Source organism: Delphinus delphis, chromosome 13, assembly GCF_949987515.2.
Source record: "Delphinus delphis chromosome 13, mDelDel1.2, whole genome shotgun sequence".
In the NCBI taxonomy this organism is placed as follows: domain Eukaryota; kingdom Metazoa; phylum Chordata; class Mammalia; order Artiodactyla; family Delphinidae; genus Delphinus; species Delphinus delphis.
Window position 1 is genome coordinate 2,122,063 of NC_082695.1, and position 27,271 is coordinate 2,149,333.

At 40.9% G+C, this 27,271-nt stretch overlaps 1 protein-coding gene across 1 annotated transcript; it reads right to left on the reverse strand.

Annotated features, from left to right (window-relative positions):
- On the reverse strand, positions 1–27,271 carry PIWIL1 (piwi like RNA-mediated gene silencing 1). The gene is made up of 20 exons (XM_060029335.1): positions 27,194–27,271; positions 26,735–26,846; positions 20,368–20,493; positions 19,660–19,874; positions 19,157–19,278; positions 18,012–18,092; positions 17,165–17,362; positions 16,615–16,726; positions 12,728–12,854; positions 12,389–12,506; positions 11,756–11,870; positions 10,450–10,637; positions 10,013–10,085; positions 8,311–8,511; positions 8,094–8,197; positions 6,857–6,927; positions 6,544–6,697; positions 2,594–2,719; positions 274–421; positions 1–117 (listed from the first exon to the last, which is right to left on the reverse strand). Exons 1-20 carry the CDS (start codon positions 27,269–27,271, stop codon positions 1–3), a joined length of 2,586 nt encoding a protein of 861 aa, XP_059885318.1.

A 27,271-nucleotide genomic window follows, 5' to 3' on the forward strand; every position in this document is an offset into this window, starting at 1 on the left:
TTAGAGGTAGTAAAGGTGATTTGACAGTGACAGGCTGGGCTCTCTGTGAACGCTCTGGCCAACGAGGAAAGCCAGTTTGTGGGCATACTGGCAAGGGGCAGGAACACGGATGATGCCCTTCAGCGGGAAAAGAAAAGGTTCTGTTACTCTGAATCTAGCTCTCTAAACTGAAACCTCGGTATTAAACTGTAAAAGCCTTAGACAACATAGCAATTCCATTTTGAAAAATGAATCTCATTGACGTGAATAAACATTGATTAAAAAAATACTTACTGGCCAGTTATAATAGATATGACATAGCTTGTAAGTTAACCTCTGTATGTGGTCTGGCTTCAGGCCACTGCTGTCATAGATGACGTTGTAATGTGTGGGAGCAACACTGCCGCTTCTCACTGCCTGGCTCACGATAAAGAAATCATACCTGGAAATTACAAAAGAAAGAAACACACGGGTGTAAGGCTCATCTTTTTGAAAGCTAAAATTAAGATGATTCAAGTTTCTTACAGTGAAAAGATCCGGTATACTAAAATGTGACCTAATCTTCTCAAAACATAATATGCTTCCTTGAATTCAGAACTTGTTATTCATGAACCATTTTGGAATGCTTGTGTGTGAAAGAGGTTTAAGATACTACTATTATTTATACTTTTAAATATCTATCATTGATGCCTCGGGGCACTAGCAAACATTTGACACGGCTGCTAACTATGACGGTGCCACTGTGCCGGGTCACTGTTTCCACTCCACATCTGGGGGAGACGACTGCACAGCAACAGGCTCTAGAATCAAGAACCAAGTAGTGCAAACGTAAAGGAACATCAGGGTTTTTGTTTGTTTGTTTTGTTTTTTCATTTTTTTGGTACCAATTAAACATCAATCCAGAGATATTGTAATCTGACCTGATACAGATATTAAGAAATTAACTGTAATTTATTATGTCCATTGAAACTAGACAAATTTTAAAATCAGAATTGATCTACAACAGATTACGGTTATTTAGCAAAATGAGGGTTTCAGAAATGTTAAATGACTTGCCCAAAAGAACAGACAAATCACAAAAGAGCTAGAATCAAAACCTGTTCCCAGTTTAAGCACGTTATTATCGTTCAAAGTGGGCTTCGCCAAGTATCTGAGTAGTAACGGCAGCTGTTAAGTTTTAAAGAACATCTAGGGCTTCCCTGGTGGTGCAGTGGTTGAGAGTCCGCCTGCCGATGCGGGGGACACGGGTTCGTGCCCCAGTCCGGGGGGATCCCACATGCCGCGGAGCGGCTGGGCCCGTGAGCCATGGCCACTGAGCCTGCGCGTCTGGAGCCTGTGCTCCGCAACAGGAGAGGCCACAACAGTGAGAGGCCCGCGTACCACCAAAAAAAAAAAAAAAAAAAAAAATCTAGTAAAAAGTAATCAAATTTTTTCATACTTTATACTTCAACTTGGATTTTACCCAAATTGTTAAAAAAAAATTATGTCTTTAGGTCAATGTTACACCTGAGCTTTGGTTATCAGAGTAGTAGTAACGTTAGAAGTATCATGAGGCCACTCTGAATCATTAAAGAGATCCTACAGGAAATGAAATTGTAATATCTTAGTTACTATCTTAGCCATTCTGTCTTCCTCCTTCAACGATTTTCCCCAACAGGTTAGAATCCTTCTGATAACTAACACCTGCCTGAGAGAAAGACACAATCCAAGATAATGCATCTTGAAATAAAAATGTCTATACATTGTCAGATAACAGGACTAAACAGAACCAAAATCTGTATTATCATTTGTCTACATAAATTTAGTACAGTAACGCCTCATCTACCTAAGGTTCATACAGGAGAAGCATTCCACATTTAAACTTTGCACCTAGGCTGACACTTTACCCTGATTAAAGTTGCCCTTTTTAAAAAGAGCTCCAAAAATGTATATATGAAGACAAAAGCACCACAGCTGTTCACTCTCATGAAGAGGGCGTTCATGTGGACTGACCAATGACTTGCCTTCGTGAACATGACTTGCTGCCTTGTACTCCATTCCCCACAAAGGGGTTTTCGAGGAACCAAATTTCGTGAGTTTACAGTTGAACCCTCGTGTGCTAATAAGATCATTACCGTGTGCCCCTGAAGGTTCTAGCTGGCTTTCTTACAGCAGAGTGCAGCTCCCGGTTACATAAAAAGTGTTTGCTCAGAAGCCACTTTTCTACCTGCAACTGTGTTTCAGATGACACTTTCTGACCTGTGGGTAACTAAGTGCATTACAGATCTAAAAATTTTGATTGGAAAATAACCATCTATGGATGAGGTTACATATGTAAAAAAAAAAAAAAAATGCAAAAGCAATCTAGAGCAGCTGTTCTTAAACTCAGGCTGTATAACTAATACCACAAACAATAACCCGCTTCCCCCAGAGAGAGATGGCACAGAAACCTCTGTTCACCATTTCAGAGACTAAGTAAATCATGGGCATTATTAGATCAAACTAATGAAAGACTTTAGTATTTATAAGAAATAAAATATAAGAACTATCAAGTAAATGTGTTAAAGGTGATAAAGTACAGAGCCTATGCTAAAGAACAAAACAGAAACCAATCTTCATCTAATACAGAACTTACCATTCTGGTCTGGTAACCTCTACATCAATAACTGTTCCAGGAAGTGGATTTTGAAGTCTTCCTCCAGACTGAGCAAAAAATCTGGCGTTCACTCGTTTCTTCACCACAATGACCGTTAGTCTTGGGCTTAAGACGGTGATGAATGTAACTGCATTTAGTCAGTCATATTTTCAGGGCACTGAAGCATTCATACATTCATACACTCCATTTAAAAGGAAACGCACATCCCTCTTGGGGCATACTAGCTATCCCAGTTGTGAAGGAAGATTCCACAACTTGTAAGGGCGTGGAGTTACGGCCAGGAAAATACTGTGAGTAGAAAATAAAATGGCATATTTGGGCCCTGTGACTCAAGGTCATGTAGATGTTTCATCATTAAACCAAGCATATGACATACCTGTCTCACGAAAATGTTGAACCCAGCATGTTTTTAAAGTTAACAGTTTGAAAGCCTTTTCGGTGGGCATTTTCTTCTATGTAGAAAGTAAGATATTAACTCTCAAATCTTTGACAGGTAAGCTAATTTGAGCAGTCTCAAAGCCTAATTTCCTGCCTTTCAAAATGACTGGCTGACAACATATCGGGGACCTCTTGTCTCTCCCGGCTCAGCCACTCCTCAGCCCGCCACACAGCAGTACCAGAATACTGCCGTTTCCCCCCTCCCTCCCCAGCCCAATTCTGCAGGTGGTTTCCCATGTCAAGACTGAACTCCTCTGGCCTAGGGAGCTTTCAGCTCTGTGTCACGTTCGATCCACTGCCTCTGCAAGCCTTTTGACTCTCCTGAGGGCAGCCCTGTAACTGCCAGTATGCATTCAGCCTGAATACCCTTCCTATCCATCTCTTAAAGGTTCATTTCAAGTTCACTGTCTGACACAGTCACACTGTATACACACACCCACTCGGGAGTAACTGAATTAGAGCACGTTAAGCACTTCGCTCGGTGCTGGCACGTAATAAGCCTCGACTGTTATGATTTTCAGCGCCTCAAGTTTCCGGTGCTCTTTTTCCAGCTAGAACATTAGTTCCTTAAGAGCATAAATATACTGTATTCTAAACCTGGGAAGCAGAGGGCTTCACATGCGGTATGGACCTGGCTGGTAATGTCTGACTTGGGTAGGTCGTTCACAACACACTGTCTGGACTGATGGTCTGAAAGATCCCCAGATGGGAACTTCTGTTCAGTCATAAACTTAATGTGCTCCTTCACGGTAGAAGTAACCAAATATACAAGGGGCAGGAAGGCGATTCTACTTAAGTAAATGGAAGAAGTTTTTAGGAATATCACCATCTCCATGTACAATAGACCTCTCACTGCCCAGCTACAGCACATCTGGGTATAACAGAGCCACAGTCTCAGGAATCAAAAGACAAAGTGGGGCTTCCCTGGTGGTGCAGTGGTTGAGAATCCGCCTGCCAATGCAGGGGACACGGGTTCGAGCCCTGCTGTGGGCAGATCCCACATGCTGCGGAGCAACTAAGCCCGTGCGCCACAACTACTGAGCCCGCGTGCCTGGAGCCCGTGCTCCGCAACAAAAGCCACCGCAATGAGAAGCCCGCACACCGCAGCGAAGAGTAGCCCCCGCTCACCGCAACTAGAGAAAGCCCGCGCGCAGCAACAAAAACCCAACACAGCCGAAAAAAAAAAAAAAAAAAAGTCAAAGTACACTAAAGTGACTCTTTGATTTGCTCCTATACCAAACATTCTAAATCAACTAATCCATGACGCATCTTTATAAAAAGTTAACATCAACATTTCAATTAAAAAACGAATAGGACAAAACAGAAAGGATAAAAAACAAAAAGGTAACTACAAACATTACAGCCCAAACTCTGCAACTCTTCGAAGTGAGGAGCAATTCCTGGGTATTGTTTTACTTTGCAGACAGCTCCAAACTTGTTTCTAGATGCATCACCTACTGCTTACTGAGCGCTTACTGGGCACTGTGTGAAGTACATTAAACACCCTGACTTACTCCTTTCATCAACCTTGGTTAAGCTGCCGCCCGTTTCACAGGTGAAGGCAAAGCTGGGATTAACCCGACTGATTTCAGACATACGGCTCCTGACCACTGATCTCTGCAGCCGCCAAACAACGGCGCGATGCACACCGTGAAACCTACTTCGTGCAACCGTCTGTTATACACTAGTCCAAGCGATCGATCTAAACCCTCCTTCCCTGCAACGTGGGTTCCTATTCGCTAAAGGGAAGCTGAGCAGGAAATCCCAGCCTCCTCAGGCCCAGTTCCACCCCCCTGTAGAGGAGGACCCTGTTCACAGATACTCACTTATAGGGCTAGAGTCTCCTCTTTGAGAACTATTGCTGCCAGTCCTTCTGGGACCCAACCCAAAGGGCTCAAAAGACTCAAAGAACCAGAGATGCAGGCCCCAGCAGGGACAACAGTGTTATGTTCCCAGTATCCCAAATATTCAGCCTAAGGAAATAAGATGAACTTGCACTATTACCTCTACTCTTCACTTCTTGAAATTTTCTTTTTCTCTAGATATGAGAAAAAAAGCAGCTAAGACTAGAAAATTCTGAGTGCTAAAGTAGTAAACAACTAAAAAAATACCTAAGAAAGCAGTGGTCCATCTGAGCCCTTCCTCTACTCCCTTCCACCACATCACCCCTCCCCAGAAGGACAGAAAATCTAAGGGAAAGAACACAATTTAAGGCTTACAAAACTTCAAAAACCAAAATAAAATAAATACCATTATTTTAATGAGAAAATACAAGCACTAGGGATTTTAAGATGACAGGAAAGAACATTAACCTTCATTTACAAAGTATTAAAAAATGCCTATTAGCATTTTAATCTGAAACACAATTACTTCACAAGAGATAAAAAACACCCCCGACATGCTCTGAGAACTTACTGGCATAACGATCTCATTTTGAGAAACGTGGAGAATCAACACTTAGAAGGGGCCTTTCAGAATCTGGCCAGAGAAGACTTGGAAGCACTCTGCAATTCAGCTAGAAACAAGCTCTTAATGCCCCTCCCATGGGCCTATAAATCACAGCGAGCCCAAGTACAGCCAAATGACTTTCAAAATCCCTCATTTTTTATAATGATAACAAATACCGGCTGAAAAAGTCTGGCAAAAATAATCAGTGTTTAAACATGCACGTGCAAGCACATATAAACAGGTCTCCTGGATTTTCTAAGTATCCTTAAAAATCAAATCCACAAATCTTTAATACGTTATGCGCTCAGCTCTTACTAAACAGTCCCTGATCTGGACTTCCTTACAATCTGATAAAGAAAACAGCAAAAGTTAAACAACGTAACTTATTAAAACAGCTGTCTTGAGATGGTATGCAGTTTACTGCCAAATAGCACGAGCAATGACCTCTGTAGGAGAGCAGAGGAAGGCGAAGCCCAGTACCGCTTTCAAAGGAGGACATGGGCAGCGCTCAGGTACGAGGAGCACTAGCTGCCCTGGGTTCTGCAGGCCGCCTAACAGGGCGAAGTGGAACCATCTCCCCTGTGACACCAAACACACGCCCAACATCTTACCCACCAAGCACCAGTCCAGCTGAGTTCACACAGAAATCAAACAAGCGTTCATGGTACAATGAGGTAGAAACAAAGTTAAGACTATCTGGAATACATATTCCAGTAACCAATTCTGTGGATGCCTACGGCTGTACTGGGATAGTCAGACCCTCGTACTTCAAGGCTCTAGGAGAGAAAAGGCGGCGGCAGACGATCGGTAAGGCATCTCCATGCGTCATTCCTTGAAGGAGCTCCCGCTCTACATTTCCAGCCTGCCCCTCCTCCACGAAAAATTCTCCACAAGACACCCCCCCAACCCAAACCTCTTCCATTACCTCAAGCCTGACCGCACCTGTAAGGTTAGATTCTCACCGGTTTACCCTGTGACATTATTTTCAAAGATACAAAAGTGTAATTTTATAAAGAGAAAATGATTACATTTTGCATGCTTACTTGTAACCTCTACCAACAGATCTTAGGCAATCCAGAAACTGTGGTACTTCATAGTTCACCAACGTTTTAAGCTGACCGTCTCCTACGCCATCCCGATACACGATAATTCGACTAGGCATGTATTCATTGCAGCTATTCCAAGCCCTCAGAGCAGCTGAAAGAAAGCCAGACAAGTGTTAACTACAATAACACAGAACAAAAATGTGCTTCTACCAAATTCTGGGCACAGGATTTTATCAGAAACATAGCTTTAAGACAATCTCTTGAAGACTCTAATTCACAGGGCAGACGGAAACCACAACAGGAGACTCACCTTGCAAGCAGACTTTGAGCCCATCTACTAGCTCTTGCCCTCTATCTTGAAATACACAGCGAGAGAACCAGCTATTCAGAGAAAAAACATGGCCGTGGTGAGAATGCAACTGTCTAGAAGTTCTTCACTTTTGAATCATGCTATATCTATGTTACCCTTAGCCATTCATGTTCTTTAACTTCCTTTTTGAAATCTTAAGCAGAAGGGTTACAAGATACAGGAAATCTTCATAAAGCTTTCTTTCATTATAAATCAGTCCCATAATTCCATCACTGAGAAGAAAATAAAATTTAAGCCAGAGCTGCCTCCTAAGTTTACACCTCAAAACACACAGAACAGGCTTCCCTGGTGGCACAGTGGTTGAGGGTCTGCCTGCTACTGCAGGGGACACGGGTTCGAGCCCTGGTCTGGGAGGATCCCACATGCCGCAGAGCAACTAGGCCCATGAGCCACAACTACTGAGCCTGCGCGTCGGAGCCTGTGCTCCGCAACAAGAGAGGCCGCGATAGTGAGAGGCCCGCGCACCGCGATGAAGAGTGGTCCCCGCTCGCCACAACTAGAGAAAGCCCTCGCACAGAAACGAAGACCCAACACAGCCAAAAATAAATAAATAAACAAATGTGGGGTTTAAAAAAAAAAAAGAGTATTATTAAAAAAAAACACAGAAGCACACTCTTACTACTATACTCTTGATAAAAGATACTTTTCTAAAAGATAAAACACCTTGAAATATGCCCATTAGTAACGCTAACACATCAATGCTTCAAGTTTCATTCTTCCTATTCTTGGCAATTCTATTAGTTCTAAGAAAAGCACTGAAAAATAATTTCACTATGTTGAAATACAAGTGACTGGGTAAACTCAAGTGGGTTTTCCAAAATAAAGTTAACATGACAACTTGAAATTACATTCAGTGGTCAATAAAATTATTAAAGAAGTTTTTAGAGACAGTCACATTTAAAGAGATGCATCCTCCCCGCAAATACAAATAATAAAATAACCTGAAACGCAATCTGACCGCTACATCAGGTTAAGGGCCAGTGAAAGACATTAAAAATGGTAGGGTAGCTAATAACTGGTTTCCTTTTCTAACTTTTCTCTTTTACTGGATCTAACGTAAGAGAAATCAAGGTAAAGAATTAACACAACCCCTGTCCTCCCCAGACACTGGCCCCTGGACTCGTGGGCTGTGTTGCGTATGTCTACAGTTAATCTGCGGCTACCAAAGCCCACTCACCGGGTCATCCCTTCATTGATGCTTGCTACAAAGCCCGCAATTGACCTCCGTCCAGCTGCGGTGTCATGGTAACAATCAATGCCAACTATCATGGCGAGCTTCAGCTTCAACAAAAACATCGTAATGTTAGATACAACAGAATACCAGCAGTATTTAAAAAATCCATTTTTCTTAAATAACAATGAAAACTTTTATCCACCAATTAAATCAAACTTACAGGCATATCAACGCTCCAAAGCTCTCCTCCCATCTTGCAGTTCATCTGCAGGGCGATCTTTGTAGCAATGGCCATGACAGTCTGTTGTCTGCCTAAGGTTCGGGCCACCACACACTGACTTGGAGTAGGGCAATCTGTACATAAGTACTTTTTAATAGCATCATATTTGTCCTTCCGACTGCTTGACAACAGGCAAACAACCTAAAAATGAACAAAACGCCCTCATTACAAAGAATTAGGAAACTGATAATTAAGTTCAAGGAAGAAGACAGGAAACCAAACCCACAAAATCACTGACTTTACTATTCATCTCTGCCATGTAGCTAGTAAGTATGACATTAACTTTTAGCTAATGCCCATCACGTTCAACTAGGTAATAGATACTAATAAAGAAAGCACGTTAAGCCAATCATTCAAAACTGGAGAACTTAGTTAAAAATGCTCTACTGCCAGCTTGGAACACTGCAGGGGGAGGGAATAGGGCAAAACAAGTTAGTGGTAGCCTGTAGGTGGACAAATAAAAGATTTCCTAAAATGCTCACGATTTTCTTACTCATGACCCACCGAGAATCACGGCTTTTAAACTTTTAAAGCTCTGGCTTGAGAATATGATCAAACTATGAAACTTCCTAGGAAGTCCATGGGCACTGCTGGGGAAGCTGAAGCACCTGACCTAAGCAGACCCCTGCCCCAAACGGGAAGGTGTTGGTCAAAGGGCACAAGCTTCCAGCTAAACGCTAAGCTCTGAGCACCTACCGTACATACAGCACGGTGACCACAGTTAACAGTACTGTATTATATACTTGAAGGTTGCTAAGGAAGTGGATCTTGACTGTTACCACCACATACACAAAAAGAACTGTCATTATGTGAGGTGATGGAGGTGTTAACTAACCCTGTGTGGTCATCATTTCACAATACGTACACGTATCGAGTCATCACGCTGTACACTTAAAACTCACACAATGTTACATGTCAAGGACATCGCAAAACAGCTGGAAAATCAACCAACCAACCAACCAACCAAGCCACCCACACCTGCCCAAATTCTGAGGATTCAAGTTTAAGTTTTGGAGCTGAATCCAGCTCTTTAACTCATTGCTGTCTTCTCCAATTTATATTCTCAGATTCTTATCTTTCTTTCCATGGCCCCCAATAAAATCACTTTCCTACCCTAGGTGTCTCTCTTATTCCAGACAACCTGATAGCAATTTGGCTGTGGCGTTTAAGTATGAGATAAAGGACTAAAAGGAATCCATTAGAAGAAGCCAATTCATTTCTTGGGTTTAAAGTAACACAGATATGCTGTTTATCATTAAATTTGTCTTTGCCACCTCATTCATTATACTTAAGTGTAACCACAGATACCCTAACTATACTGTGTGTGCTGAACAGCTAGGTACTGTTTTTCACTCTTGTGCCTTTTCTCCCCCCAGATTTTCTAGAATAATTGAAGCGTCTGAGTCCCGGTAAATTCGAGATGGCTTTGCTGTTCTCCACCCCCTGCTCACTGTTCACAGTGCACAACAACAGCTCCTAGGCGCACAGGTAGAGCCGCATTAACTCAGCCATCTTAGGTCAAGCACGTATTTCCTGACCGGTTTGGGAACCTAATTATCACATTTACAACAACGGACTCAAGTTCTAAGACTTACAACAACTGATTCCAGGTCAACTGCCTCCACATCACGTAGCTACTTACTATCTGGGTGTCTGACGTGACCTTCTGCTGTAAGACTCTTAAATAGGCCTCAGTTCTATCGTCCACTTCAATCCTGGAATGGAAATACGTGATCAACATTCAGAAAGAAACAAAAACCGTACTGTGTGGTAAAGGTTCCTACAGATTATAACACACAAAACACTTCTGTATAAAACGTGAAATAAAACACCAGGCGCAGCCGTGCAGTCAAAAGGCTGCTTCTAACTCGCAGGAGCGCGAGTCTGAGCGACAGTCCGGCCCATCCTCCCTCCACCCTCAGTGACTCAGGTACAGTTCTGCGTCCACCTTACAGGGAGCTGTATCAGACCTCTAAGATCATCTCATGTTTCTGATAGCTTTAGTAACAGTTTGAGTTCCCACACCCTCCAAATGACTGCTAATCAATTTTCAGAGTAGAAATGACTTGATAAACTTACATTACTGCTTTTTTCATTTGTATGCCCATGGCTGGTGTAACTTTAAATAGATTTTGTATCAACGCATTGGCTGCTTCATAATTTCTTCGAGTATAGATCAATAGCCAGTTATCTAGTGGCTTAACACTAATTAATGGTGCACCTCTTGTTTCCTTTGACCAATCTGCAAACTGTGGACTGTAATCAAACTAGAAGAAAGTTCAGAGACACTGTAAATTCCATTGTAAGTTCTCGGTGATAAAGCCAGAAAGTCTTCAATAATTCTACCGTGGCATAGTCTAAACCTCGGAGTACTACTCTTAAATTTGAACTGCAGTGACAGACGAAATGCCCTTAGTGAGGGAAAAAAGATACAAAAATGTACTCAAAGGGTTATGTCAACTTTATTTAAAATACATTCATATTAACAGCTGCCACTCAAGTGCCTACCTGCCTGCACCAACTACTCTAAGTATCTCAAGCTGCGGTCTTCTTAACCTTTCTACACTCTTACAAGGATAAGTGTTATTTCCCTCATGATAAAGATATTAAAAAATGAGGCCTTATAAGCTAAGCAACTTTATGACTGAGGTGTCGGATACCGAAAGCACGCTGTGAAAACATCTGACGGCAAGGCAGAAAGCTCACAGACTCAAAGCACAGTGACCCTAGAAATATTGACCATAGAGGAAAAAACCCAGTGCTTTTTACATGTCCTACTCACCTCCGCAACACCCCTTATACAGGAATATATATTAACTACAAAGGGTAATAAAAACAATTGCAATTAAAGTATTAAGCTACATGATTAGGTTGTTATTCAGAGAACATTTAGAAGACAGAAGAGCACAGCTTTTTACAATTTGGGTACTTGTAGTGCTTCAGTGACACCAAAACATATTTTTTGAATACTTGCCTTCCTTTTCTGAAGACAGAATATAAAAGCCATCACAATATTTAATATAGATCCCTAACAAACAAGCGGTCCATGCAAAAATGAAGCCAAATAAATTGGGAGCTTTCCCTGTAAAAAGATCACTTTAGTGGCAGACGAAATACCAACCCATTCAGATACTTAGACTTCTACTGTACCTTAATTTAAGTAACTTAGCTCATTCTAAAAAATTAAGCCACCTTTTAGCTAAGCCTCACGGACGGCCTGAGGACCAAGCTGCAGGCTTCACCCCCTCTGTGCTCACGTCAGTGGACCGTGGAGGTGCGGGGGAGGAGAGGGCTGCCCTGGCATGAACTAGGGTGTGCACTCCTGCTCGCTCTGCTGGGAGTCTAACCCAAATCTGATGGACGGACAAGTTAAGAACTGCCTTACTGTTCTTCCACCCTGATGGATCTTCTCTGCTTGCAGAATTCTTCCTGAGAAGGTCAGTAAGCTGGAGTCGAAGCTCAGACCCCAGTCTCGAAGCTCCCTCTGCACGTTATCATCTCTGTGAATTTAACATATTTACATATGCCTCTAAGTGTAAAGAGAGAGAAGGAAAACTAGCGCACACAAGCAAACAGAGACCCGCTGCAACCTACAACAGATTTCTCTCAGGACTAAAACCCCGCCGAGAACGCTAGGAAACCCAGACGTACAATCTATTTTTCTCTCCTCCCAGCTATGTTTCCCTTCATGATATCCTTTCATTTAACATTCCTGATGCCCAAACTATCTCCTCCTCAAAGTAAACAAAATGTTACAACAAAGAGAAAAACACAGACTTGTCCCAAACAATTTTGCTTTCTCTTCTATTCTTTTTCTAACAGAAGAATTAGAAATACCACAGGCTACAAGGTTGAATTATTCCCTGACAAACAGCAGCCTCACTTAGAAACATGAAGAACCCACCCTGAATACTGCAAATACAGAGCGAAACAAAGTTACCTTCTGTCACTCCTCCAAACCCCCGTAAAATAAAGAACTGAACTGAAGCCGCATCCCAGTGGAGCAGAGATGACTTACTTATGAATGTAATCAATCAGTCTTCCTACTTCACGCTGCCTTTGTTCTGGAGTTAGTCTTGTATGAACAGCCAAGTCTTTCATCACATTAAAATCATTACGCATTTTATCAGTTAGACCTTTAAACAAAATGTTTAAAGGGATACGGTTAAAGAAACAAGAATCGTGTCTAAGTATCTGGAGTGTCAGGTGGTGGTGAGTGAAAGAATTCTGAGGAGACAAAGCAGCTTTAAGGGCTTTTGAGGGGACGGAGGGTGTGAAGGAATGTTTAGTGACTTCTAGAACAGACGGGGAAAATAAGCTTTGTGGTTTCATTCCAGTAAAGAAAAGTCAGCAGTACCTGTGAGGTAGCAGAGCTCAGGGATAAGCAACGCAGGGCCTGGTGATGTGCCTCCGGGGCCTCTCCTTCTCTTCGGCTGACTGACCAAAACTGGTTGCTTCAGGTCGGTGATTTCTTGGTTATATTGCTATTCAAGGGAAGAAAGTATCACTGTTCACAGTAAATGCCTTTAGTCACACGTCATTTTGTAATGGACGATAAAAGTTTTTTTTTTTTTAATTAAGAACTGATGCCAACAGCAAGGCTAGTATCAGTTTCCAAGTATAAAAATTGTCTTTTTAATCCTACTAAACCCGGTTGTGATTTATATGCTCTGCTGAGTACCTCATCTTTTCTCCTAAAAACTTAGATGGTCAAGGACAGTAAGGCTCTAAGTTTTGACTTTCAGTCACAGTTCTATTTACTTCATGTTTTGACTTCTTGGTTTAGAAACAGCAGTCTGTGTAACTCCAAGTCTTCACCACAGTGTAATTCCTCTAAAACTACTCTTATTATAGCGAGGACTAGCTTGTGAAAGTCGCCTCACTATGAGAATAAACGGTGGAAGGAGGGGGTTTGCACACTACGGGACATTTTTCATTAGGGAAAGTTTCTCCTTTGAAGCTGAACTTCCATTTAGTGCTATTAAGATTCCCCACATGTAATCACCATCTAGGGTAAGTTTTTACAACCCGTAAAGAGACCAAAAATGTTGACGCTTAGAGTCTAACAAACGTGCGAGACCGGCTCTCCCGCCTCCAGTTCAGCTCTGCAATTCGAGACCGCGCAGACTTCTCACAAGTTGTCTTCCCTAGAGCTCCTGGCCCTGTGTCTTAAAGACCCTGTTTCCATCATCTCTTGTATCCTCCCCTACCATCTTTTACTAACCTGGTTAATTTAGTTCTAACTTTTTATCTTTAAAACAACCACATCTCCACTAAGCATACAGGACAGTAATACCATCATGGCCATTTCATGAGTCCCGGTCTCTCAAGAGACTACGGTACCTGACCGTTCCTTATTCCTATCGTACAGTCAAGGTCCTGGCCATCTATCATCATGAATTAAGAGACCATGAATTCTAGCTTGTCACTGACTTTGTCCTACATTCAACTCTTTACCAACCACCCACAGAAACGCTTTCATTTCAGACAAGAAAATTCCAAGTAGAACATGCGTATCTGACCTCTGCTCCACTTATCTGTCCCACTACTTTATTACGGGTCTATTAACGGTCACCCTGCTTACACGTCATTCACTTGGGCACATACACAGGTAGAAACGTGGTAGTAACTTCAAAGCGTTCCTATTCTCTGCTTCACCAAAGGGCTTTCAATGCAGTTCTTAATTACAGAGCTGTGGGATTTCCCGCCAGTTCTTTTAACATTTTCCCCTACGTATGAAAAACTAGCACTTTCATTTGTTCAATACTACTGTTAAACCTTTTCTTTTTAAAAGTGATGGACCATGGTCTTCCCTTCCAAAGGCCCTTCTCTCCCACTGAGTGCTTCCTAGACATTATCTTCAATACACAAGAACTAAGCCATCACTTACTACTCGAACTCCATTTCTGCTAGGAAGTTCTAAGAATACCTTGATTCTTTCAAATATTTCAAGCCCACCCCTTTGGATTAATTAGGTCTACTAGACACCTTTACCCCTGGTTGTGACAGACATCTTCCCTGAGGAAGTTAACCTAAGCTGAGATGTCACCCTAAGAGTCAAGCGTGCAGAGCCAGCGCTGGCAGGCAGAGGGAGCCCCGTGGCTGGATAAGGCGGCTGGGCAAGTGACAAGATGAGGACACATAGCGGCTACATCATTCAGGGTTTCACCGGATAAGGAAAAATGTGCTTCCTAACAAGACACAGGAGCAACAGGAAGCCACTTAGTTACTTTGGGTAGAAAGTGTAACATCAGATTTGTATGAGTTTTGAAATGGATCAGAAGTATAAGAAATGAAAACTACGAGACCAGCTGAGTGAGAGAGAGAAATGGGGCCTAGACAGGAGGTGGCAGTCACTTAGAAAAGGAGGAAAACGAAGGTACTTCAGATAAGCAAGGTAGGGTGATAGGGTCTGACAATTAGTTATACAAGGTAAGTTATACAAAGCATGGTGATCTGAGGTTTGAATTATCCATCATTCACCTGTTCATGCAAATACCTGAGTGCCTACTTAGGCACTGGGGCGTATATAAACTATAAAGTCCCTGACTTGGTGGAAGTGGTGTTCCCTGCTCTGATGAAGAGCGCCGCACAGGGCCAGGTTAGGGGGATATCACATGTTCAGCGCTGGTCACAGGTAAGGCATCTCTGAGACATCCAAGTATTCGGAACAAGTAGGTTGAGGCATGCCTAGGGCTAGAGATAGAAGCCTGAGACTTGCTAACACGTCACGTGTGAAGTCTTCACATAGACTGGAGATCACCTGGAGAGTGTACGTGTACAGTAACTGGGGAGCTGACGCAGAACCCTTAAGTATGCCAGCACTTAGAAGGTCCCTTAAGGGAGAATAAGCAGGCATGTGAGGTTCAATACTGGTCAGAGGCGGGGAGAATCTTCCCTGACTTCGCTTCAGGTTTAAATCAAACTTTCAACTGTGTCCTCTTTATATCTGCTGTTGGTATATACCAATTATTCCCATCTCTGATCATGATTATTAAAATGAACTACAGAAAAATGCCAAAATTCATTTCTCATAGAAACCTCTGACACCCAGAAGAATCTAGGTCAAACATGGTTGGATTCCTCAAGGAGTTTTCAGAGGCTGAAAACAGCAGTAGGGAAATCAAGCTGAAATGACCCTTGGCCTGTTTTCCTTTTGCCCAGAGTAAGACCAGTTCTTAATGGGACTTCTCAGAGAATCCTTTTCCTCCAGAGTGGTATCTGATCTTCTCACTCACAGGAGAGCAGCTGAAGATCAGGCAACAGTAGATATTCAGGAAAAAGACATTTCAAAGGTCACTAGTCGGATGTGTACTTTTGACACAAAATATAAACACATAATAGTTCATTTACTCCACTTTTTAGAAAAAGGAAATAATCTAGAGAAAGTAGGAAAAAATGAAATAAATTTTAGCCCTTCAAAGACAGGTTTTAAGATTTTAATTAATGTGTTTTCTTTAAATACTTTTCCTGCACGTTTAACAGAGCACATCAAATGGGATGAGACCTTCTAAGGATATAGGGGCAGATCTGCTTCTCTCTGAACGCTACAGCAATGTTCCGATGCCTTCCTGGAGAAACATTTTATTCTCTTCTAGTCAGTGGCTGCTCTTTCTTGCTATTTGTCTCTCGTGTCTTTGTCAGTTTAGTGATCACTGTGCCAAACAGCAAGAATCATCTTTATAAAACTGGGGCTGGGGGCCACCCAATAACCTGATCTAGCCCACATGAGACAAGTCTGTCTCACTCTGTCAGCATGTAAAACAAAAGTAAGAGTTAACCCATCTGCAGATTTATCACAACGGATGCTAAGGGTTCAAAGATCTCTAGCCCACGCCGCCAGATGAAGTTTAAAAGAAGTGCTGGCTACAGAGTAAGACACAGTATATGCTAAACTGTTAACTTGCACTGTTTTCCTACTGGCCCTCCACGTGCCGAAGTTCAAATGTAACCTTGTATTCTACTGCAGAAAAGGAACCAGGACCGGGCACAGCTCATTTGCTAACGAGCTAACTATGCCGTGACCGCCTTAGTAACATTTATAGACAGCTTCAAAGGCAACGTGTTCCATATGCACACCTGTTAGAAAATTCTACTGAAGATGCTTCAGATTTCTCCTAAGGTCTCAGCCCTTCCCAGTACGAAGATAAGAGTGCACAGTAGCACCTCACCTTCCTGTAGAGATTTCTCCTAAGGTCTCAGCCCTTCCCAGTACGAAGATAAGAGTGCACAGTAGCACCTTACCTTCCTGTAGTACTCTAAGAAGCTGACTTCAGAGCCGTCGGCTTTCCTGAAGGTGCTCTTTGGATTCTGGTCCCAGTCAATATCGTCTATTCTGTATGTTTTATTGTTATACCTATGGAGTTGAGATTTTATTGGTATTTGATTAAAATATGTAGAAATGTTATTAAAAAGAGGGGCTAGACACTATGTACTCTCTAAAAAATAAAATTTCAAGTCATTTGGTAATATACAATATTATGGAAAGATAAAGGGAAAATAATTTCTTAAAGACTATGCTATACACTAGATGGATGGGGAAGTTAACTGAACTATTAGAAAATAAAGTTAAAACTAAAAAGAATAGAAATCATTGGCTATTTCTCCTTTTAAGATGAGTATATTCCCCCAAAACTTTTGCTCTTGAGAAAAAGGTTATAAATATCCCTCCCGTTTTTGTGCTATTCCCACCTCTCAACTTAAACCCTACTTTCTCTCCATCTAACATTATAGGACTAGAAAGCCTCAATATCTTCAGACTTGTAAAATTATTTTGCATTATTAAAAGCCTTACTTGGTGAGAACAATTAAACCTATCAGCTCTTTAGCAACTTGTTCTTGAAATTTATGTTCTTCAGTTTGATGAAACAAGTTGAACATGAAATCTAAAACAGTTTCACTTCGAAGGACTTTATGACTGACATCAGTGCAAAGCATGATGTTATTTTCATACTGAAGAATAGAAGTAGTGAAGCCAGGCCAAATCACCAACCTGTCAAAGACGATGAATGCCATGAAGTGACCTCTATGAATATCCAAACGTGTTTTGTATGTATCAAGTTATGGTTTTCACATTATTAACTGGGTCAAAGTACAAGTCTTTGAGTACATTTACTTAGCTTCAGGTTTTACAGGGTTCCAGATAAAGACTGATCTTTTTAAGATCTTCAACAATGAATGTTTATAATAATATAATAACTTTATAGGTTCCATTTTAAATTTAATATACTAACTTTATTAAATTTTATTACTTATATTGATCTAAGACTTGAAAACTCTAATTGAAAGCATCTACATTTATTATAATAAACCTAAACCACTTGAGCTGCAATCCTGATACACTGCAGTAACTTTTGAAGCAATCGTCACTAGCTGATGAATTTTGTTACCTGAGAGCAAATACAAACTTTGTGTTGGATAAGTCTTTATGCTTTTCCCCCATGACAAATAAATATCACATGATTTTTTAAAATCCAAAAATTCTGGGATGTCTCCTTCATTATTTAAGCCAGGTTAAATGTCCACTTAATGTGATGGGTACCACTAGCGGCCAGAGTAAATCTGATCATTTCAAAACAGAGCATCACTATCAAAGTTTGTGATTAAACCTAAGGAACAGAAACTTTCCACTTCATACAAACCTATGATTTGGAATATCAATCGGGTCACTTGGGTTATAATAATTCCGTCCAATCTGCTGCAAATTCATCATCTTTAAAAGCCTAGAATTTGAAAGGTCAGAATAGAGAAATGAATATTGGTAAGTGTCTCTGACACTACAGTCACAATGGCATGTTGTTTAGGGCAGGAGTTGGCCAACTATGGCTCATAGGGGGCCACATCCAGCCTACCTGCTGTATGGCCTAGGAACTATTTTTTCTTTTTACATTTTTTTAAAGGTCTGGAAAAAAAATCAAAAGATTAACGATGCATGAATTATGTGAAATTCAAATTTCAGTGTCCATCAGTAAAGCTTTATTGGAACACAGCCATGATCATATATGTCCAATGACTGTTTCTGTGATCCAACAGCAGAGTTGAATAGCTGAGACACAGACCACATGGCCTGCAAAACCTAACATGTTTACTATCTGGTCCTTTGCAAAAAAAAGTTTGCCAACCCATCATTTACAGAAAAATAAATCTTCCATTACATTAATTCAAACAAGTATCCACCAAAATGGGTCAGTGACAAGTTATCTCATGACCAACTTAGGTAAATTACAAATCCAAGAATTACGTCTCACTATGCTCACGCCAAGCTCAGGCTCATCCAGATTGCTTCCCACTCAGCAGGGGGACAGCAGGGGCGGGGGGCCTTCACGGAACTTGTGCCCAACAACTTTGGGTTTGGAAAGCACAGCACCCACACTGAAGGCCAATCGTGGAGCACGCACTGTACGTGTCCTACGACGGAAGAAGTAAATCGGAACGGACCTAAACCCTGCCCTGCTTTCTGAACTGGCACCCCCTGTGGGACAGAAGGAATATAAAGTTAAAGTGCTGAGAGAACGTGTGCTCTTAACATAAGCTCAGATGGGATCTGAAAGATCTAATCTCAACACAAACAGGGAAGTGAAAGACATGACGCTCGCTTGAAGCAAATAAATGAGACTTACACCAGTACACTGCACCTAAAAACGATTAAAACTCAGGGTAACCCAGTGATCCTAGCCAACCATTGTAAAATCTAGGTACTAAGTATACAGGTACTTATTGTACATGTCTTTCAACTTCTGATTATGTTTAAGATTTCTTAATACAATGTTTAAAAATGCCAACATACCTCCTGAAAATAATATTGTAGAACTGCAAACAAGTTGGTGATGTGGGCGGGAGCTCATTTGTCAAGGTGACAGTTATCCTCACATGCTCTCCATTTCGGGTCTGACTAAAAACTTCGGTAACCTGAAGCCAGAGTGGTGGAAAACCAAACTTTTAATTTTGTTAAAATAGGGCCAATCACATAAGCCTGTTGAATAAGGCAACAGTGAAAAGTATGGAAAAGTTTTAGATTAAAAAAAAAAAGAATGCCTATGAGAAAAGAGTAAGAGAATGGGCGTGAGAAAAGAGCAATCAAGTGCCTTCTTATTACTTGACTGTAATCGTTAAGTCACTCAGGTGGATCTGAGGATGGTATAATAATGCCAAATACACCCATGGGTGTATTACAAGTCCTAAGAGACAGGAGACCACTGGGGTTTCTCTAAAGCTACCCCAGACTGTGGCAGTTTAGCTTTGAGGTAGAACTCCCCATCTCCCTCTCCCCAACCCGACAACTGAAATAACCTTGTGCTGTAGTCTTTTAGGTAAAAATAATATCGTTCCATCAAAAGCATGACACCTTCCAATTAAATCTTCATGTTGAAAAAGAAGAGCTGAGCGGAGTCTTCTGGCTTCCATCAACGGGTTATAGTCAACGTGATACTGATATAAGGCCCATTGGGGACGGGATGTCAATCGAAAATGGTTAGTGCTCAGCCTTACTATAGTACCTGAAGAACCTGTAAAAGTCAGTCACATTCAATTAATGAAATAGCAAGTTTATTCCTCCTTGAAATCTTCACTGCCATGACAAGGCAGACACAGTTCTGTAAGTAAGGGGTTAAAAGCAGCAGACAACACAAAAGTCCTCAGACATCTGACGCTGGAGACTGTTCCACTTAGGTAAATTACTAAAAGCATCCATTTAGAAATAAATCCTCCCTAGACTGAGTAATTTACAACCGAACCAATGAAATCTCTTTACAGCAAAGAGCTTTAAAAGAAAAAAGTGATCTATGTAATAAAACAACATTTCAGTGCAGCTAACGACATCTATAACCTATTTCAAAACCAAAAGGGAGAGAGGAAAATGCAAAAGCCATCCATGCAAAATCCTTGACCAAATGTGCTCCTTCACCCTAGTAATGCATCGTACAAATAAATACCGAAATTAAAGTGCCTCAATTCACTGTCCTGTGCACTTGAAAACTGTCCTCTTAGTAATTAACCTACCTGTTTTTGATTCTTTAACATGATCTAGGTTCTGTCTTGTATTCACACCAAGATCATGAAAGTCTCTACGACGACCTCCTCTGTCTGCTAATGATAACTCGTGAAATCCAGCAGATATCTGGAGTTCTTAAAAAAAAAAAAAGGAAAAAAAGAAAAAAATTATACATCTAAGTAATATGCAGCATGAAATAAAGCATGACGATTCCCAAAGTACTCTACTACCTGAAACCCAAAGGCTCCTGAGGTGCTAAAGACAGAGTGTAACAATCCCATCCGAATGTTCCAGGTAACTGCCAGCCAAAGGAGAGAACAGCTTCTCAGCCATAACCTCTTCCGTGAAGCCCTTCTTGTCACTGCCCTAGGCAAACTCAGCTCCTTCACAAGACATGTATACCTCTACAAGATCAAGACAACTGGAGTGATTCAAGAACTTAGGAGCACATGTGTATTGACTGGGTAATTATTTTTCTGTCTCTAGGTCTGATAACCACCTTGGGCCTTAATATCAGTATTTTTCACAATTTTTATGATGTAATTATAGCTGTAGGAATTGGTAGTTCATATGATTTAAATGTGCAACCTGAATTAGAAAACGTTAAGTCTAAAATGTAATTTCCTCACTAATTTCCCTTACGGACCAGCAGAGCAGATGGGATGGGCCTGTGTATATCCTGTGGTCATGACACACATCTACTGGGATAGGTTAACCATCAGTTCATGCTTACTTGTAAAAGCTGTGGCTAAAATATCCTAAATTATTAAGTCCTTTAATTTGCATGAAATATATTATGAAGTATCTCATATCAATAGTATGCTGTGGGCCAAAGAATGAACATGGGCTTTGTAGTCAAGTGTTAAGTTCTAGCTTTTAGTTAATAGGCATGTTGTCTTGTGTAGCAGAGACTACTGACTACCCAATAACCAATCTTTCATTCTTATTTTAAAAGTTTATTTGGGGAGTAATACAGCTAAAAGACTAGAATTTCCACCTTCCTTGCAGGTAAGGAGGGCCTAAGAGACTTATGCAGAAATTACCGGATGAAATGTCAGGGAAAGCGCCACAGGGGAGTCAATAGCTGGCTTTTCTGTTGTCCAGGCCCCTAGCTGCCAATCTTGCCTGGAATCTGGATGTGATGGCAGGAGGGAGCTCAAGCAGACATTCTGAACAAAACCTAAGTCTTAATGACGGAGGTCATGGACTTGGCAGGAGAGAACAAAAAGATGAGAGCCCAGTTCTCTTCTGACAACAAATGCCAGAACTAGCCCAGAACTGCCAGCTTCTGGAGGAGAAGTAACACAGCTTAAACAAAACATATGTTAGTTTAATGTGAGCTTCAATTTCTTCACCTGAAAAATTGATTATAATAAATTTTACAGGATGTAGTAAGTTTTAAACGAGAACTCCGTTTATAAGGCGCTTTAAAGGTCCTGCTAAATGGGTTGGTTCTGGTGCCTCCTGATTTTCAGGGGCTCTGTTTTAAGCCTTTTAATATGCAACTGTTTGTATTTGTCTCCCTTAGTGAACTTTTTATCCCGAAGTCTTTCAGCTTAAGGTATCCATGGATTAATTACACTAGCAAAGGTCAGGTATTGAGTTTCTCTTAAAAAAGTATCAGTTCTGGATGTGAAAACCTGATTGCAAGTTTCTGAATATAAACAATGATGAAGTTTGCTCCCCTCTCTACATATAGCACCGCTATTATTAACATTTTAGCCAAAACTTGATTAACTGTCAATCTAGAAAGATGACACATTTCAAAATGGATACAACTGGAAACCTTGCTAATTCCCCTTCCAGGCAGCTGCCAGAGCGCTTTACTAAAAACACGGATCCCATCGATCACGCTGCTGTTCCATTCAAGAGTCCTGCAATGGAGCCCTGTCCCCCTTCACAGAGTGAAAAGTCGAGGTCTCAAACAAGGGCTCATTAACGGGCTCTAAAACATAGTAGATACTTGAACATTTACTGTGAGAAGCACTTCTCAGATATGATACTTACAAGACCAGTGAAAGGCGGTAAAGTCAGGCCTTGTATTTGTGACCCTGAGTATCACTTGATCTTCACAGTGGTCCTCAGCTATAAAGATGCAATATATACCTTTTCATAGGTAGGGAACTAAGTTTCACAGAATTAAATTTAAATTCATAAGAACTGTTAAAAAAGTATTAGTGAAGATCAATACAAAGAATGTTTAGATTTAAGTGTTTCCAGAAATTTTATTTGCATTTTAATGCTACAATAATAAGGATATGTTTTTTAAAAAACAGCTTCAGCGCATCCTTTTGCCCAGAGTTTTAATTCAATGAAATTTTGCTCTGTTGAACACTGCTGAACATGTCAAATATTCTAAGTTTCAAAAGAACTGTGAAGAACAAAGCAAGAGGCATCACACTTCCTGATTTCAAGCTATACTATAAAGGTGCAGTAATCAAAACAGTATGATACCGGCACAAAAACAGACACACAGACCAATGGAACAGAATCAAGAGCCCAGAAATAAACCCAGGAATACATGGTCAACTCATATCTGACAAAGGAACCAATAATATTCAATGGAAAAAAAGACAGTCTCTTTGAATTGTGGTTTTCTCAGGGTATATGCCCAGGAGTGGGATTGCTGGGTCATATGGGAGTTCAATTTTTAGTTTTTTAAGGAACCTCCATACTTTTCTCCATAGTGTCTATATCAATTTACATTCCCACCAACAGTGCAAGAGGGTTCCCTTTTCTCTACACCCTCTCCAGCATTTACTGTTTGTAGATTTTTTGATGATGACCATTCTGACTGGTGTGAGGGAGGGTGACGCAAGAGGGGGGGGATATGGGGATATGGGGATATATGTATATGTATAGCTGATTCACTTTGTTGCAGAGCAGAAACTAACACAACACTGTAAAGCAATTATACTCCAATAAAGATGTTAAAAGAAAAAGACAGTCTCTTCAATAAACGGTGCTGGGATAATTGGATATTCACATGTAAAAGAATGAAACTGGACCCCTATCTTACACCACTTACAAAAATTAACTTGAAATACATTAAAGACTTAAATGTAAGACCTGAAACCATTAAACTCCTAGAACAAAACAAACAAAACGAAAAGCTCCTTGACACGGCATCTTGGTAATGATTTTTTTTTTTTTTAAGACATGACCCCTAAAGCACAAGCAACAGAATAGTTGATAAACAGGTGGGACTATAAAAAACTTCTGGACAGCAAAAGAAACCGTCAACAAGGTGAAAGTACAACCTGCAGAATGGGAAAAATATCTGCAAACTTTGCACATGATAAGGGGTTAATATCCAAAATATATGAAGAACTCATACAACTCAATAGCAAAAAACCAAATAAGCCAATTTAAAAAACAGGCAAAAGACCTGAACAGACATTTCTCCAAAGACGACATATGAAAGACTAACAGGCACATGAAAAGATGCTCAACAGCACTAGTCATTAGGGAAATGCAAATTAAACCCACAATGCGCTGTCACCTCACGCCTGTCGGAATGGCCACCATCAAAAGGACAACATAACAAAGGCTGGCGTGGATGAGGAGAAAAGAGAATCCCTGTGCACTGCTGGTGGCATTTTAAATTGGTGCAGCCACTATGGAAAACAGTACGGAGGCTCCTTAAAAAATTAAAAATAGGACCACCATATGATCCAGCAATCCCACTTCTGGAAATATATCCAAAGGAAATGAAAATACTCACTCAAAAAGATATCTGCACCCCCATGTTGGTAGCAGCATTACTGACAATAGCCAGGACATGGAAACAACTTCAGTTGTCCATTGACAGATGAATGGATAAAAGAGTTTGTGGTGCATATATATAATGGATTATTATTCAGGAAATAATAAAAACAGGAAACCCGACCACTTGTGACAACATGGATGGGCCCTGAGGGCATTATCCTAAGTGAAACCAGTCAGACAGAGAAAGACAAATTACTGTATGATCTTGCTTATATGTGGAATCTAAAAACAAACAAACAAAAAACAACCCCAAACCAAACTCATAGAAACAGAGATCAGACTTGTTACCAGAGGCAGAGGAAAGGGAAGGGAGAGTTGGAGGAAAGTGTCTGAAAGTACAAAATTGCAGTTATCAGATAAATAAGTACTAGAGATATAATACACAACATGATGACTATAGCTAACACTGCTGTAATGACATACAGGAAACTTATTATGGGAGTGAATCCAAAGAGTTCTCATACAAGGAGAACATTTTTTCCTCTTTTCTTTTGATGGTATCTTTATCAGAAGGTGGGTGTTAGGTGAACCTAATGTGGTAATCATTTCACAATACATGTAAATCAGACCATCATGCTGTATGCCTAAACTTAGACAGTGATGTGTGTCAATTATTTCCTCAATAAAACTGGGTAAAAATGATAAAAGCAAGTGACCTAGAGGTGAGTTTTGGAGTCACTGGTTTCAGCACTTGACTCCCACTCTGGATTTATTCTTGTCATTTCTGGCCTCTGAAGATTTTCCAACTCTCTAGCCACATCAGATGAATTTTAAAAAGTTATTTTAAAATTTAGCACATTAAAGGTATTTAGTTGGAGGATATCTAGCCTGCTATAATGCTGGATACAGAATTCTCACTTGGCTTGTATATTTAAAACGCATGCAAGTTTCTAATATTAGAAACATTTGTAATTTACTGTGATATATTTATTCTAATAGAACAGATTGTACCCCCCTGTTCACTTTTTGGATTCAATGGGTAATTTAAAAAAGAAAGAACTGAGGCATCTAGACAAAGTGACTGGATAAAACCCTATAAATTTAAGGCGATTAATTCCCATAAAAGAATTGTCATCAGGCACTTTGAAGTCTGAAACATCCTGTAGTACCACAAAAGCAACAGACGTAATTAGATACATAAAGCAACAAATAAAAGGCCCCTTGTCTTCTAATAGATTCTTCAAATGAAGCACTATTAACCACTGATGTATTCTTCCCCAAAATTTTCTATACAGAAAATATATACACACACATAACACGTATTTACTAAAAACACAAAGCTGTTTTACAAGCTGCTTTCATTTCAGTCAAGTTTTTACATTCTTGAAAATGGCTAAAGGGTACTCTATTGTTAAAGCACAGCGGGTTTTACCCTTATTGGGTAGGGGTTTCCAGGGTCTGGGGGCACTACCCTGAATGTACTGCTAATAGAAGCGTACTGCTGCTACACATTACAAAACGCCATCCAAACGTTAGCACAATCCCACGGGGAGCACAAATTCCAGTTTCACAGTTGCCAACATTGGCAAAAAGTAAAATGGAGAATAAACAGATGTTTATTCTTTTTAAAAAAATGTTTCAGTTTAATTTAAACTTAATGATAAGGCTTAACATTTTACTGGCCTTTGTATCTTTCACTGCTTTGCCCTTTCCTTTGTCCACTTGGCCAGCAGCTTGTTAATATCACAGATTCATAAGACTGCTCTGTGTATCAGAGAAATGAGCTCTTCCATCACTTCAGTTAAGTTCCCAGGTTGTCTTCTGACACTGACGTTATTTGTCATAGCTTGATTCACACCACTTCAAGCTCATTTTAGAGTCATTCATGTTTTCTTCTAATTTTATGGATTTCATTGGTTATGACTAAATATTCAGAGTACATGGAACGCATAAAGCAAGGAACCAGGTTTGTTTTCTAGTTTTCCCTTTGCGTCAACACTATTTTATTGCCCATTTCCCACGCCCATCCCAGGGTTTAAAAGCCAATGTGACTATATTAATTCTCCCTATGTCTACATGGGTCTGCTTTTCCTATACCAAAACCAAACTTAGTAACTGTAGCAGAATCTTACACCAAGCATCCAATTAATTAGTTTTCGCAACAATGCAGTGAAAAAGCACAAGTTTTGGAATCAGAACCGGTGTTCTGACTCTACTGGCTGTCACAACTTTGACCTCAGTTTTTGCAACTGAGAAACAGGATGAACAGAACCAACACATGTGAAAATATGTTTTCTAAGTCAAAGGTACAAATGTAAAAGTTGGTACAGCTTTGATGAAGTCACTAAAGATGCCAAGAGAATGTTCTAAAATGATTAATGCATAATAAGCAAATTGTAATCAGTTTAGAATTTGCTTTGGAACAGCCAGTGTGGGGCTCTGGTAGGCTGGAGTTCATTTCCAAGGAGGAAAGCAATCCTGTGGCCCTGCACTCAGGGGCAGGCTGCACGGTTTGCGGGAGATGCGGCTACACTTTCAAGGACTGCTGGGGGTCCTTTCTCCTTATACAGAGCTTTGGTCGCCATGCACATCTAACGCTGCCAGTGCGCACGCGCGCGCGCACACACACACGCATGCACGCACGCAGCCCCTTCACTCTCCCTTCACCTTGTGGCTTGGCTGTCGCTCCTACTGTTCCTCTCTGTCGTCCGCGGCCAACTAACTCCCCCTCGTCTGGTGGCGGCTGCAGTCTAGGCTGAATATAACCAGGCTGCTGACTCTGCAGTTATATGCAAATGAAGAACAGCATTCTTTTCACGTCAAAAGGTTACAGGTATCAGAGGCAATAACTACTCAAACAAGTCCAGGGCATTTAACCAAAACCGATCTAAATTAGTAATCAAATATTTTATCCTCAGAAAAAAATTTCTTCAAGAAGGGTCGCCAACTGAAGGCAAGCCCCAGCTTCCAATATCCACAGGACACAGAACGTCAGCTTCCTGGTTCAGCCCTTATCCCTTCACAGGACACGGTTCTTAACCTCCTTTTTGCCAGTGCAAGCTGATGAAGGATTAAGAACACTGTGTCTAAGACGCCTCCGCAGTTAGGACAGGGGAAAGCACTCACTGCAGCGGCGCCCACGCATTGCACCGCCTCCTGACCACGAGCCCTTCCTCTTGCTCTCGCTCTGGCTCTCCCAGTCAT

What these genes read in the sequence shown, in the direction of transcription:
- PIWIL1 (XM_060029335.1), bottom strand. Translation starts at nt 27,271, where the DNA reads ATGACTGGGAGAGCCAGAGCGAGAGCAAGAGGAAGGGCTCGTGGTCAG. An exon ending in ATTGATATTCCAAATCATAG is followed by an intron (nt 17,363 to 18,011) that starts GTTTGTATGAAG and finishes CGTCTTTGACAG; the next exon opens with GTTGGTGATTTGGCCTGGCT. An exon ending in TCTGTTGGTAGAGGTTACAA is followed by an intron (nt 2,720 to 6,543) that starts GTAAGCATGCAA and finishes CACCGTCTTAAG; the next exon opens with CCCAAGACTAACGGTCATTG.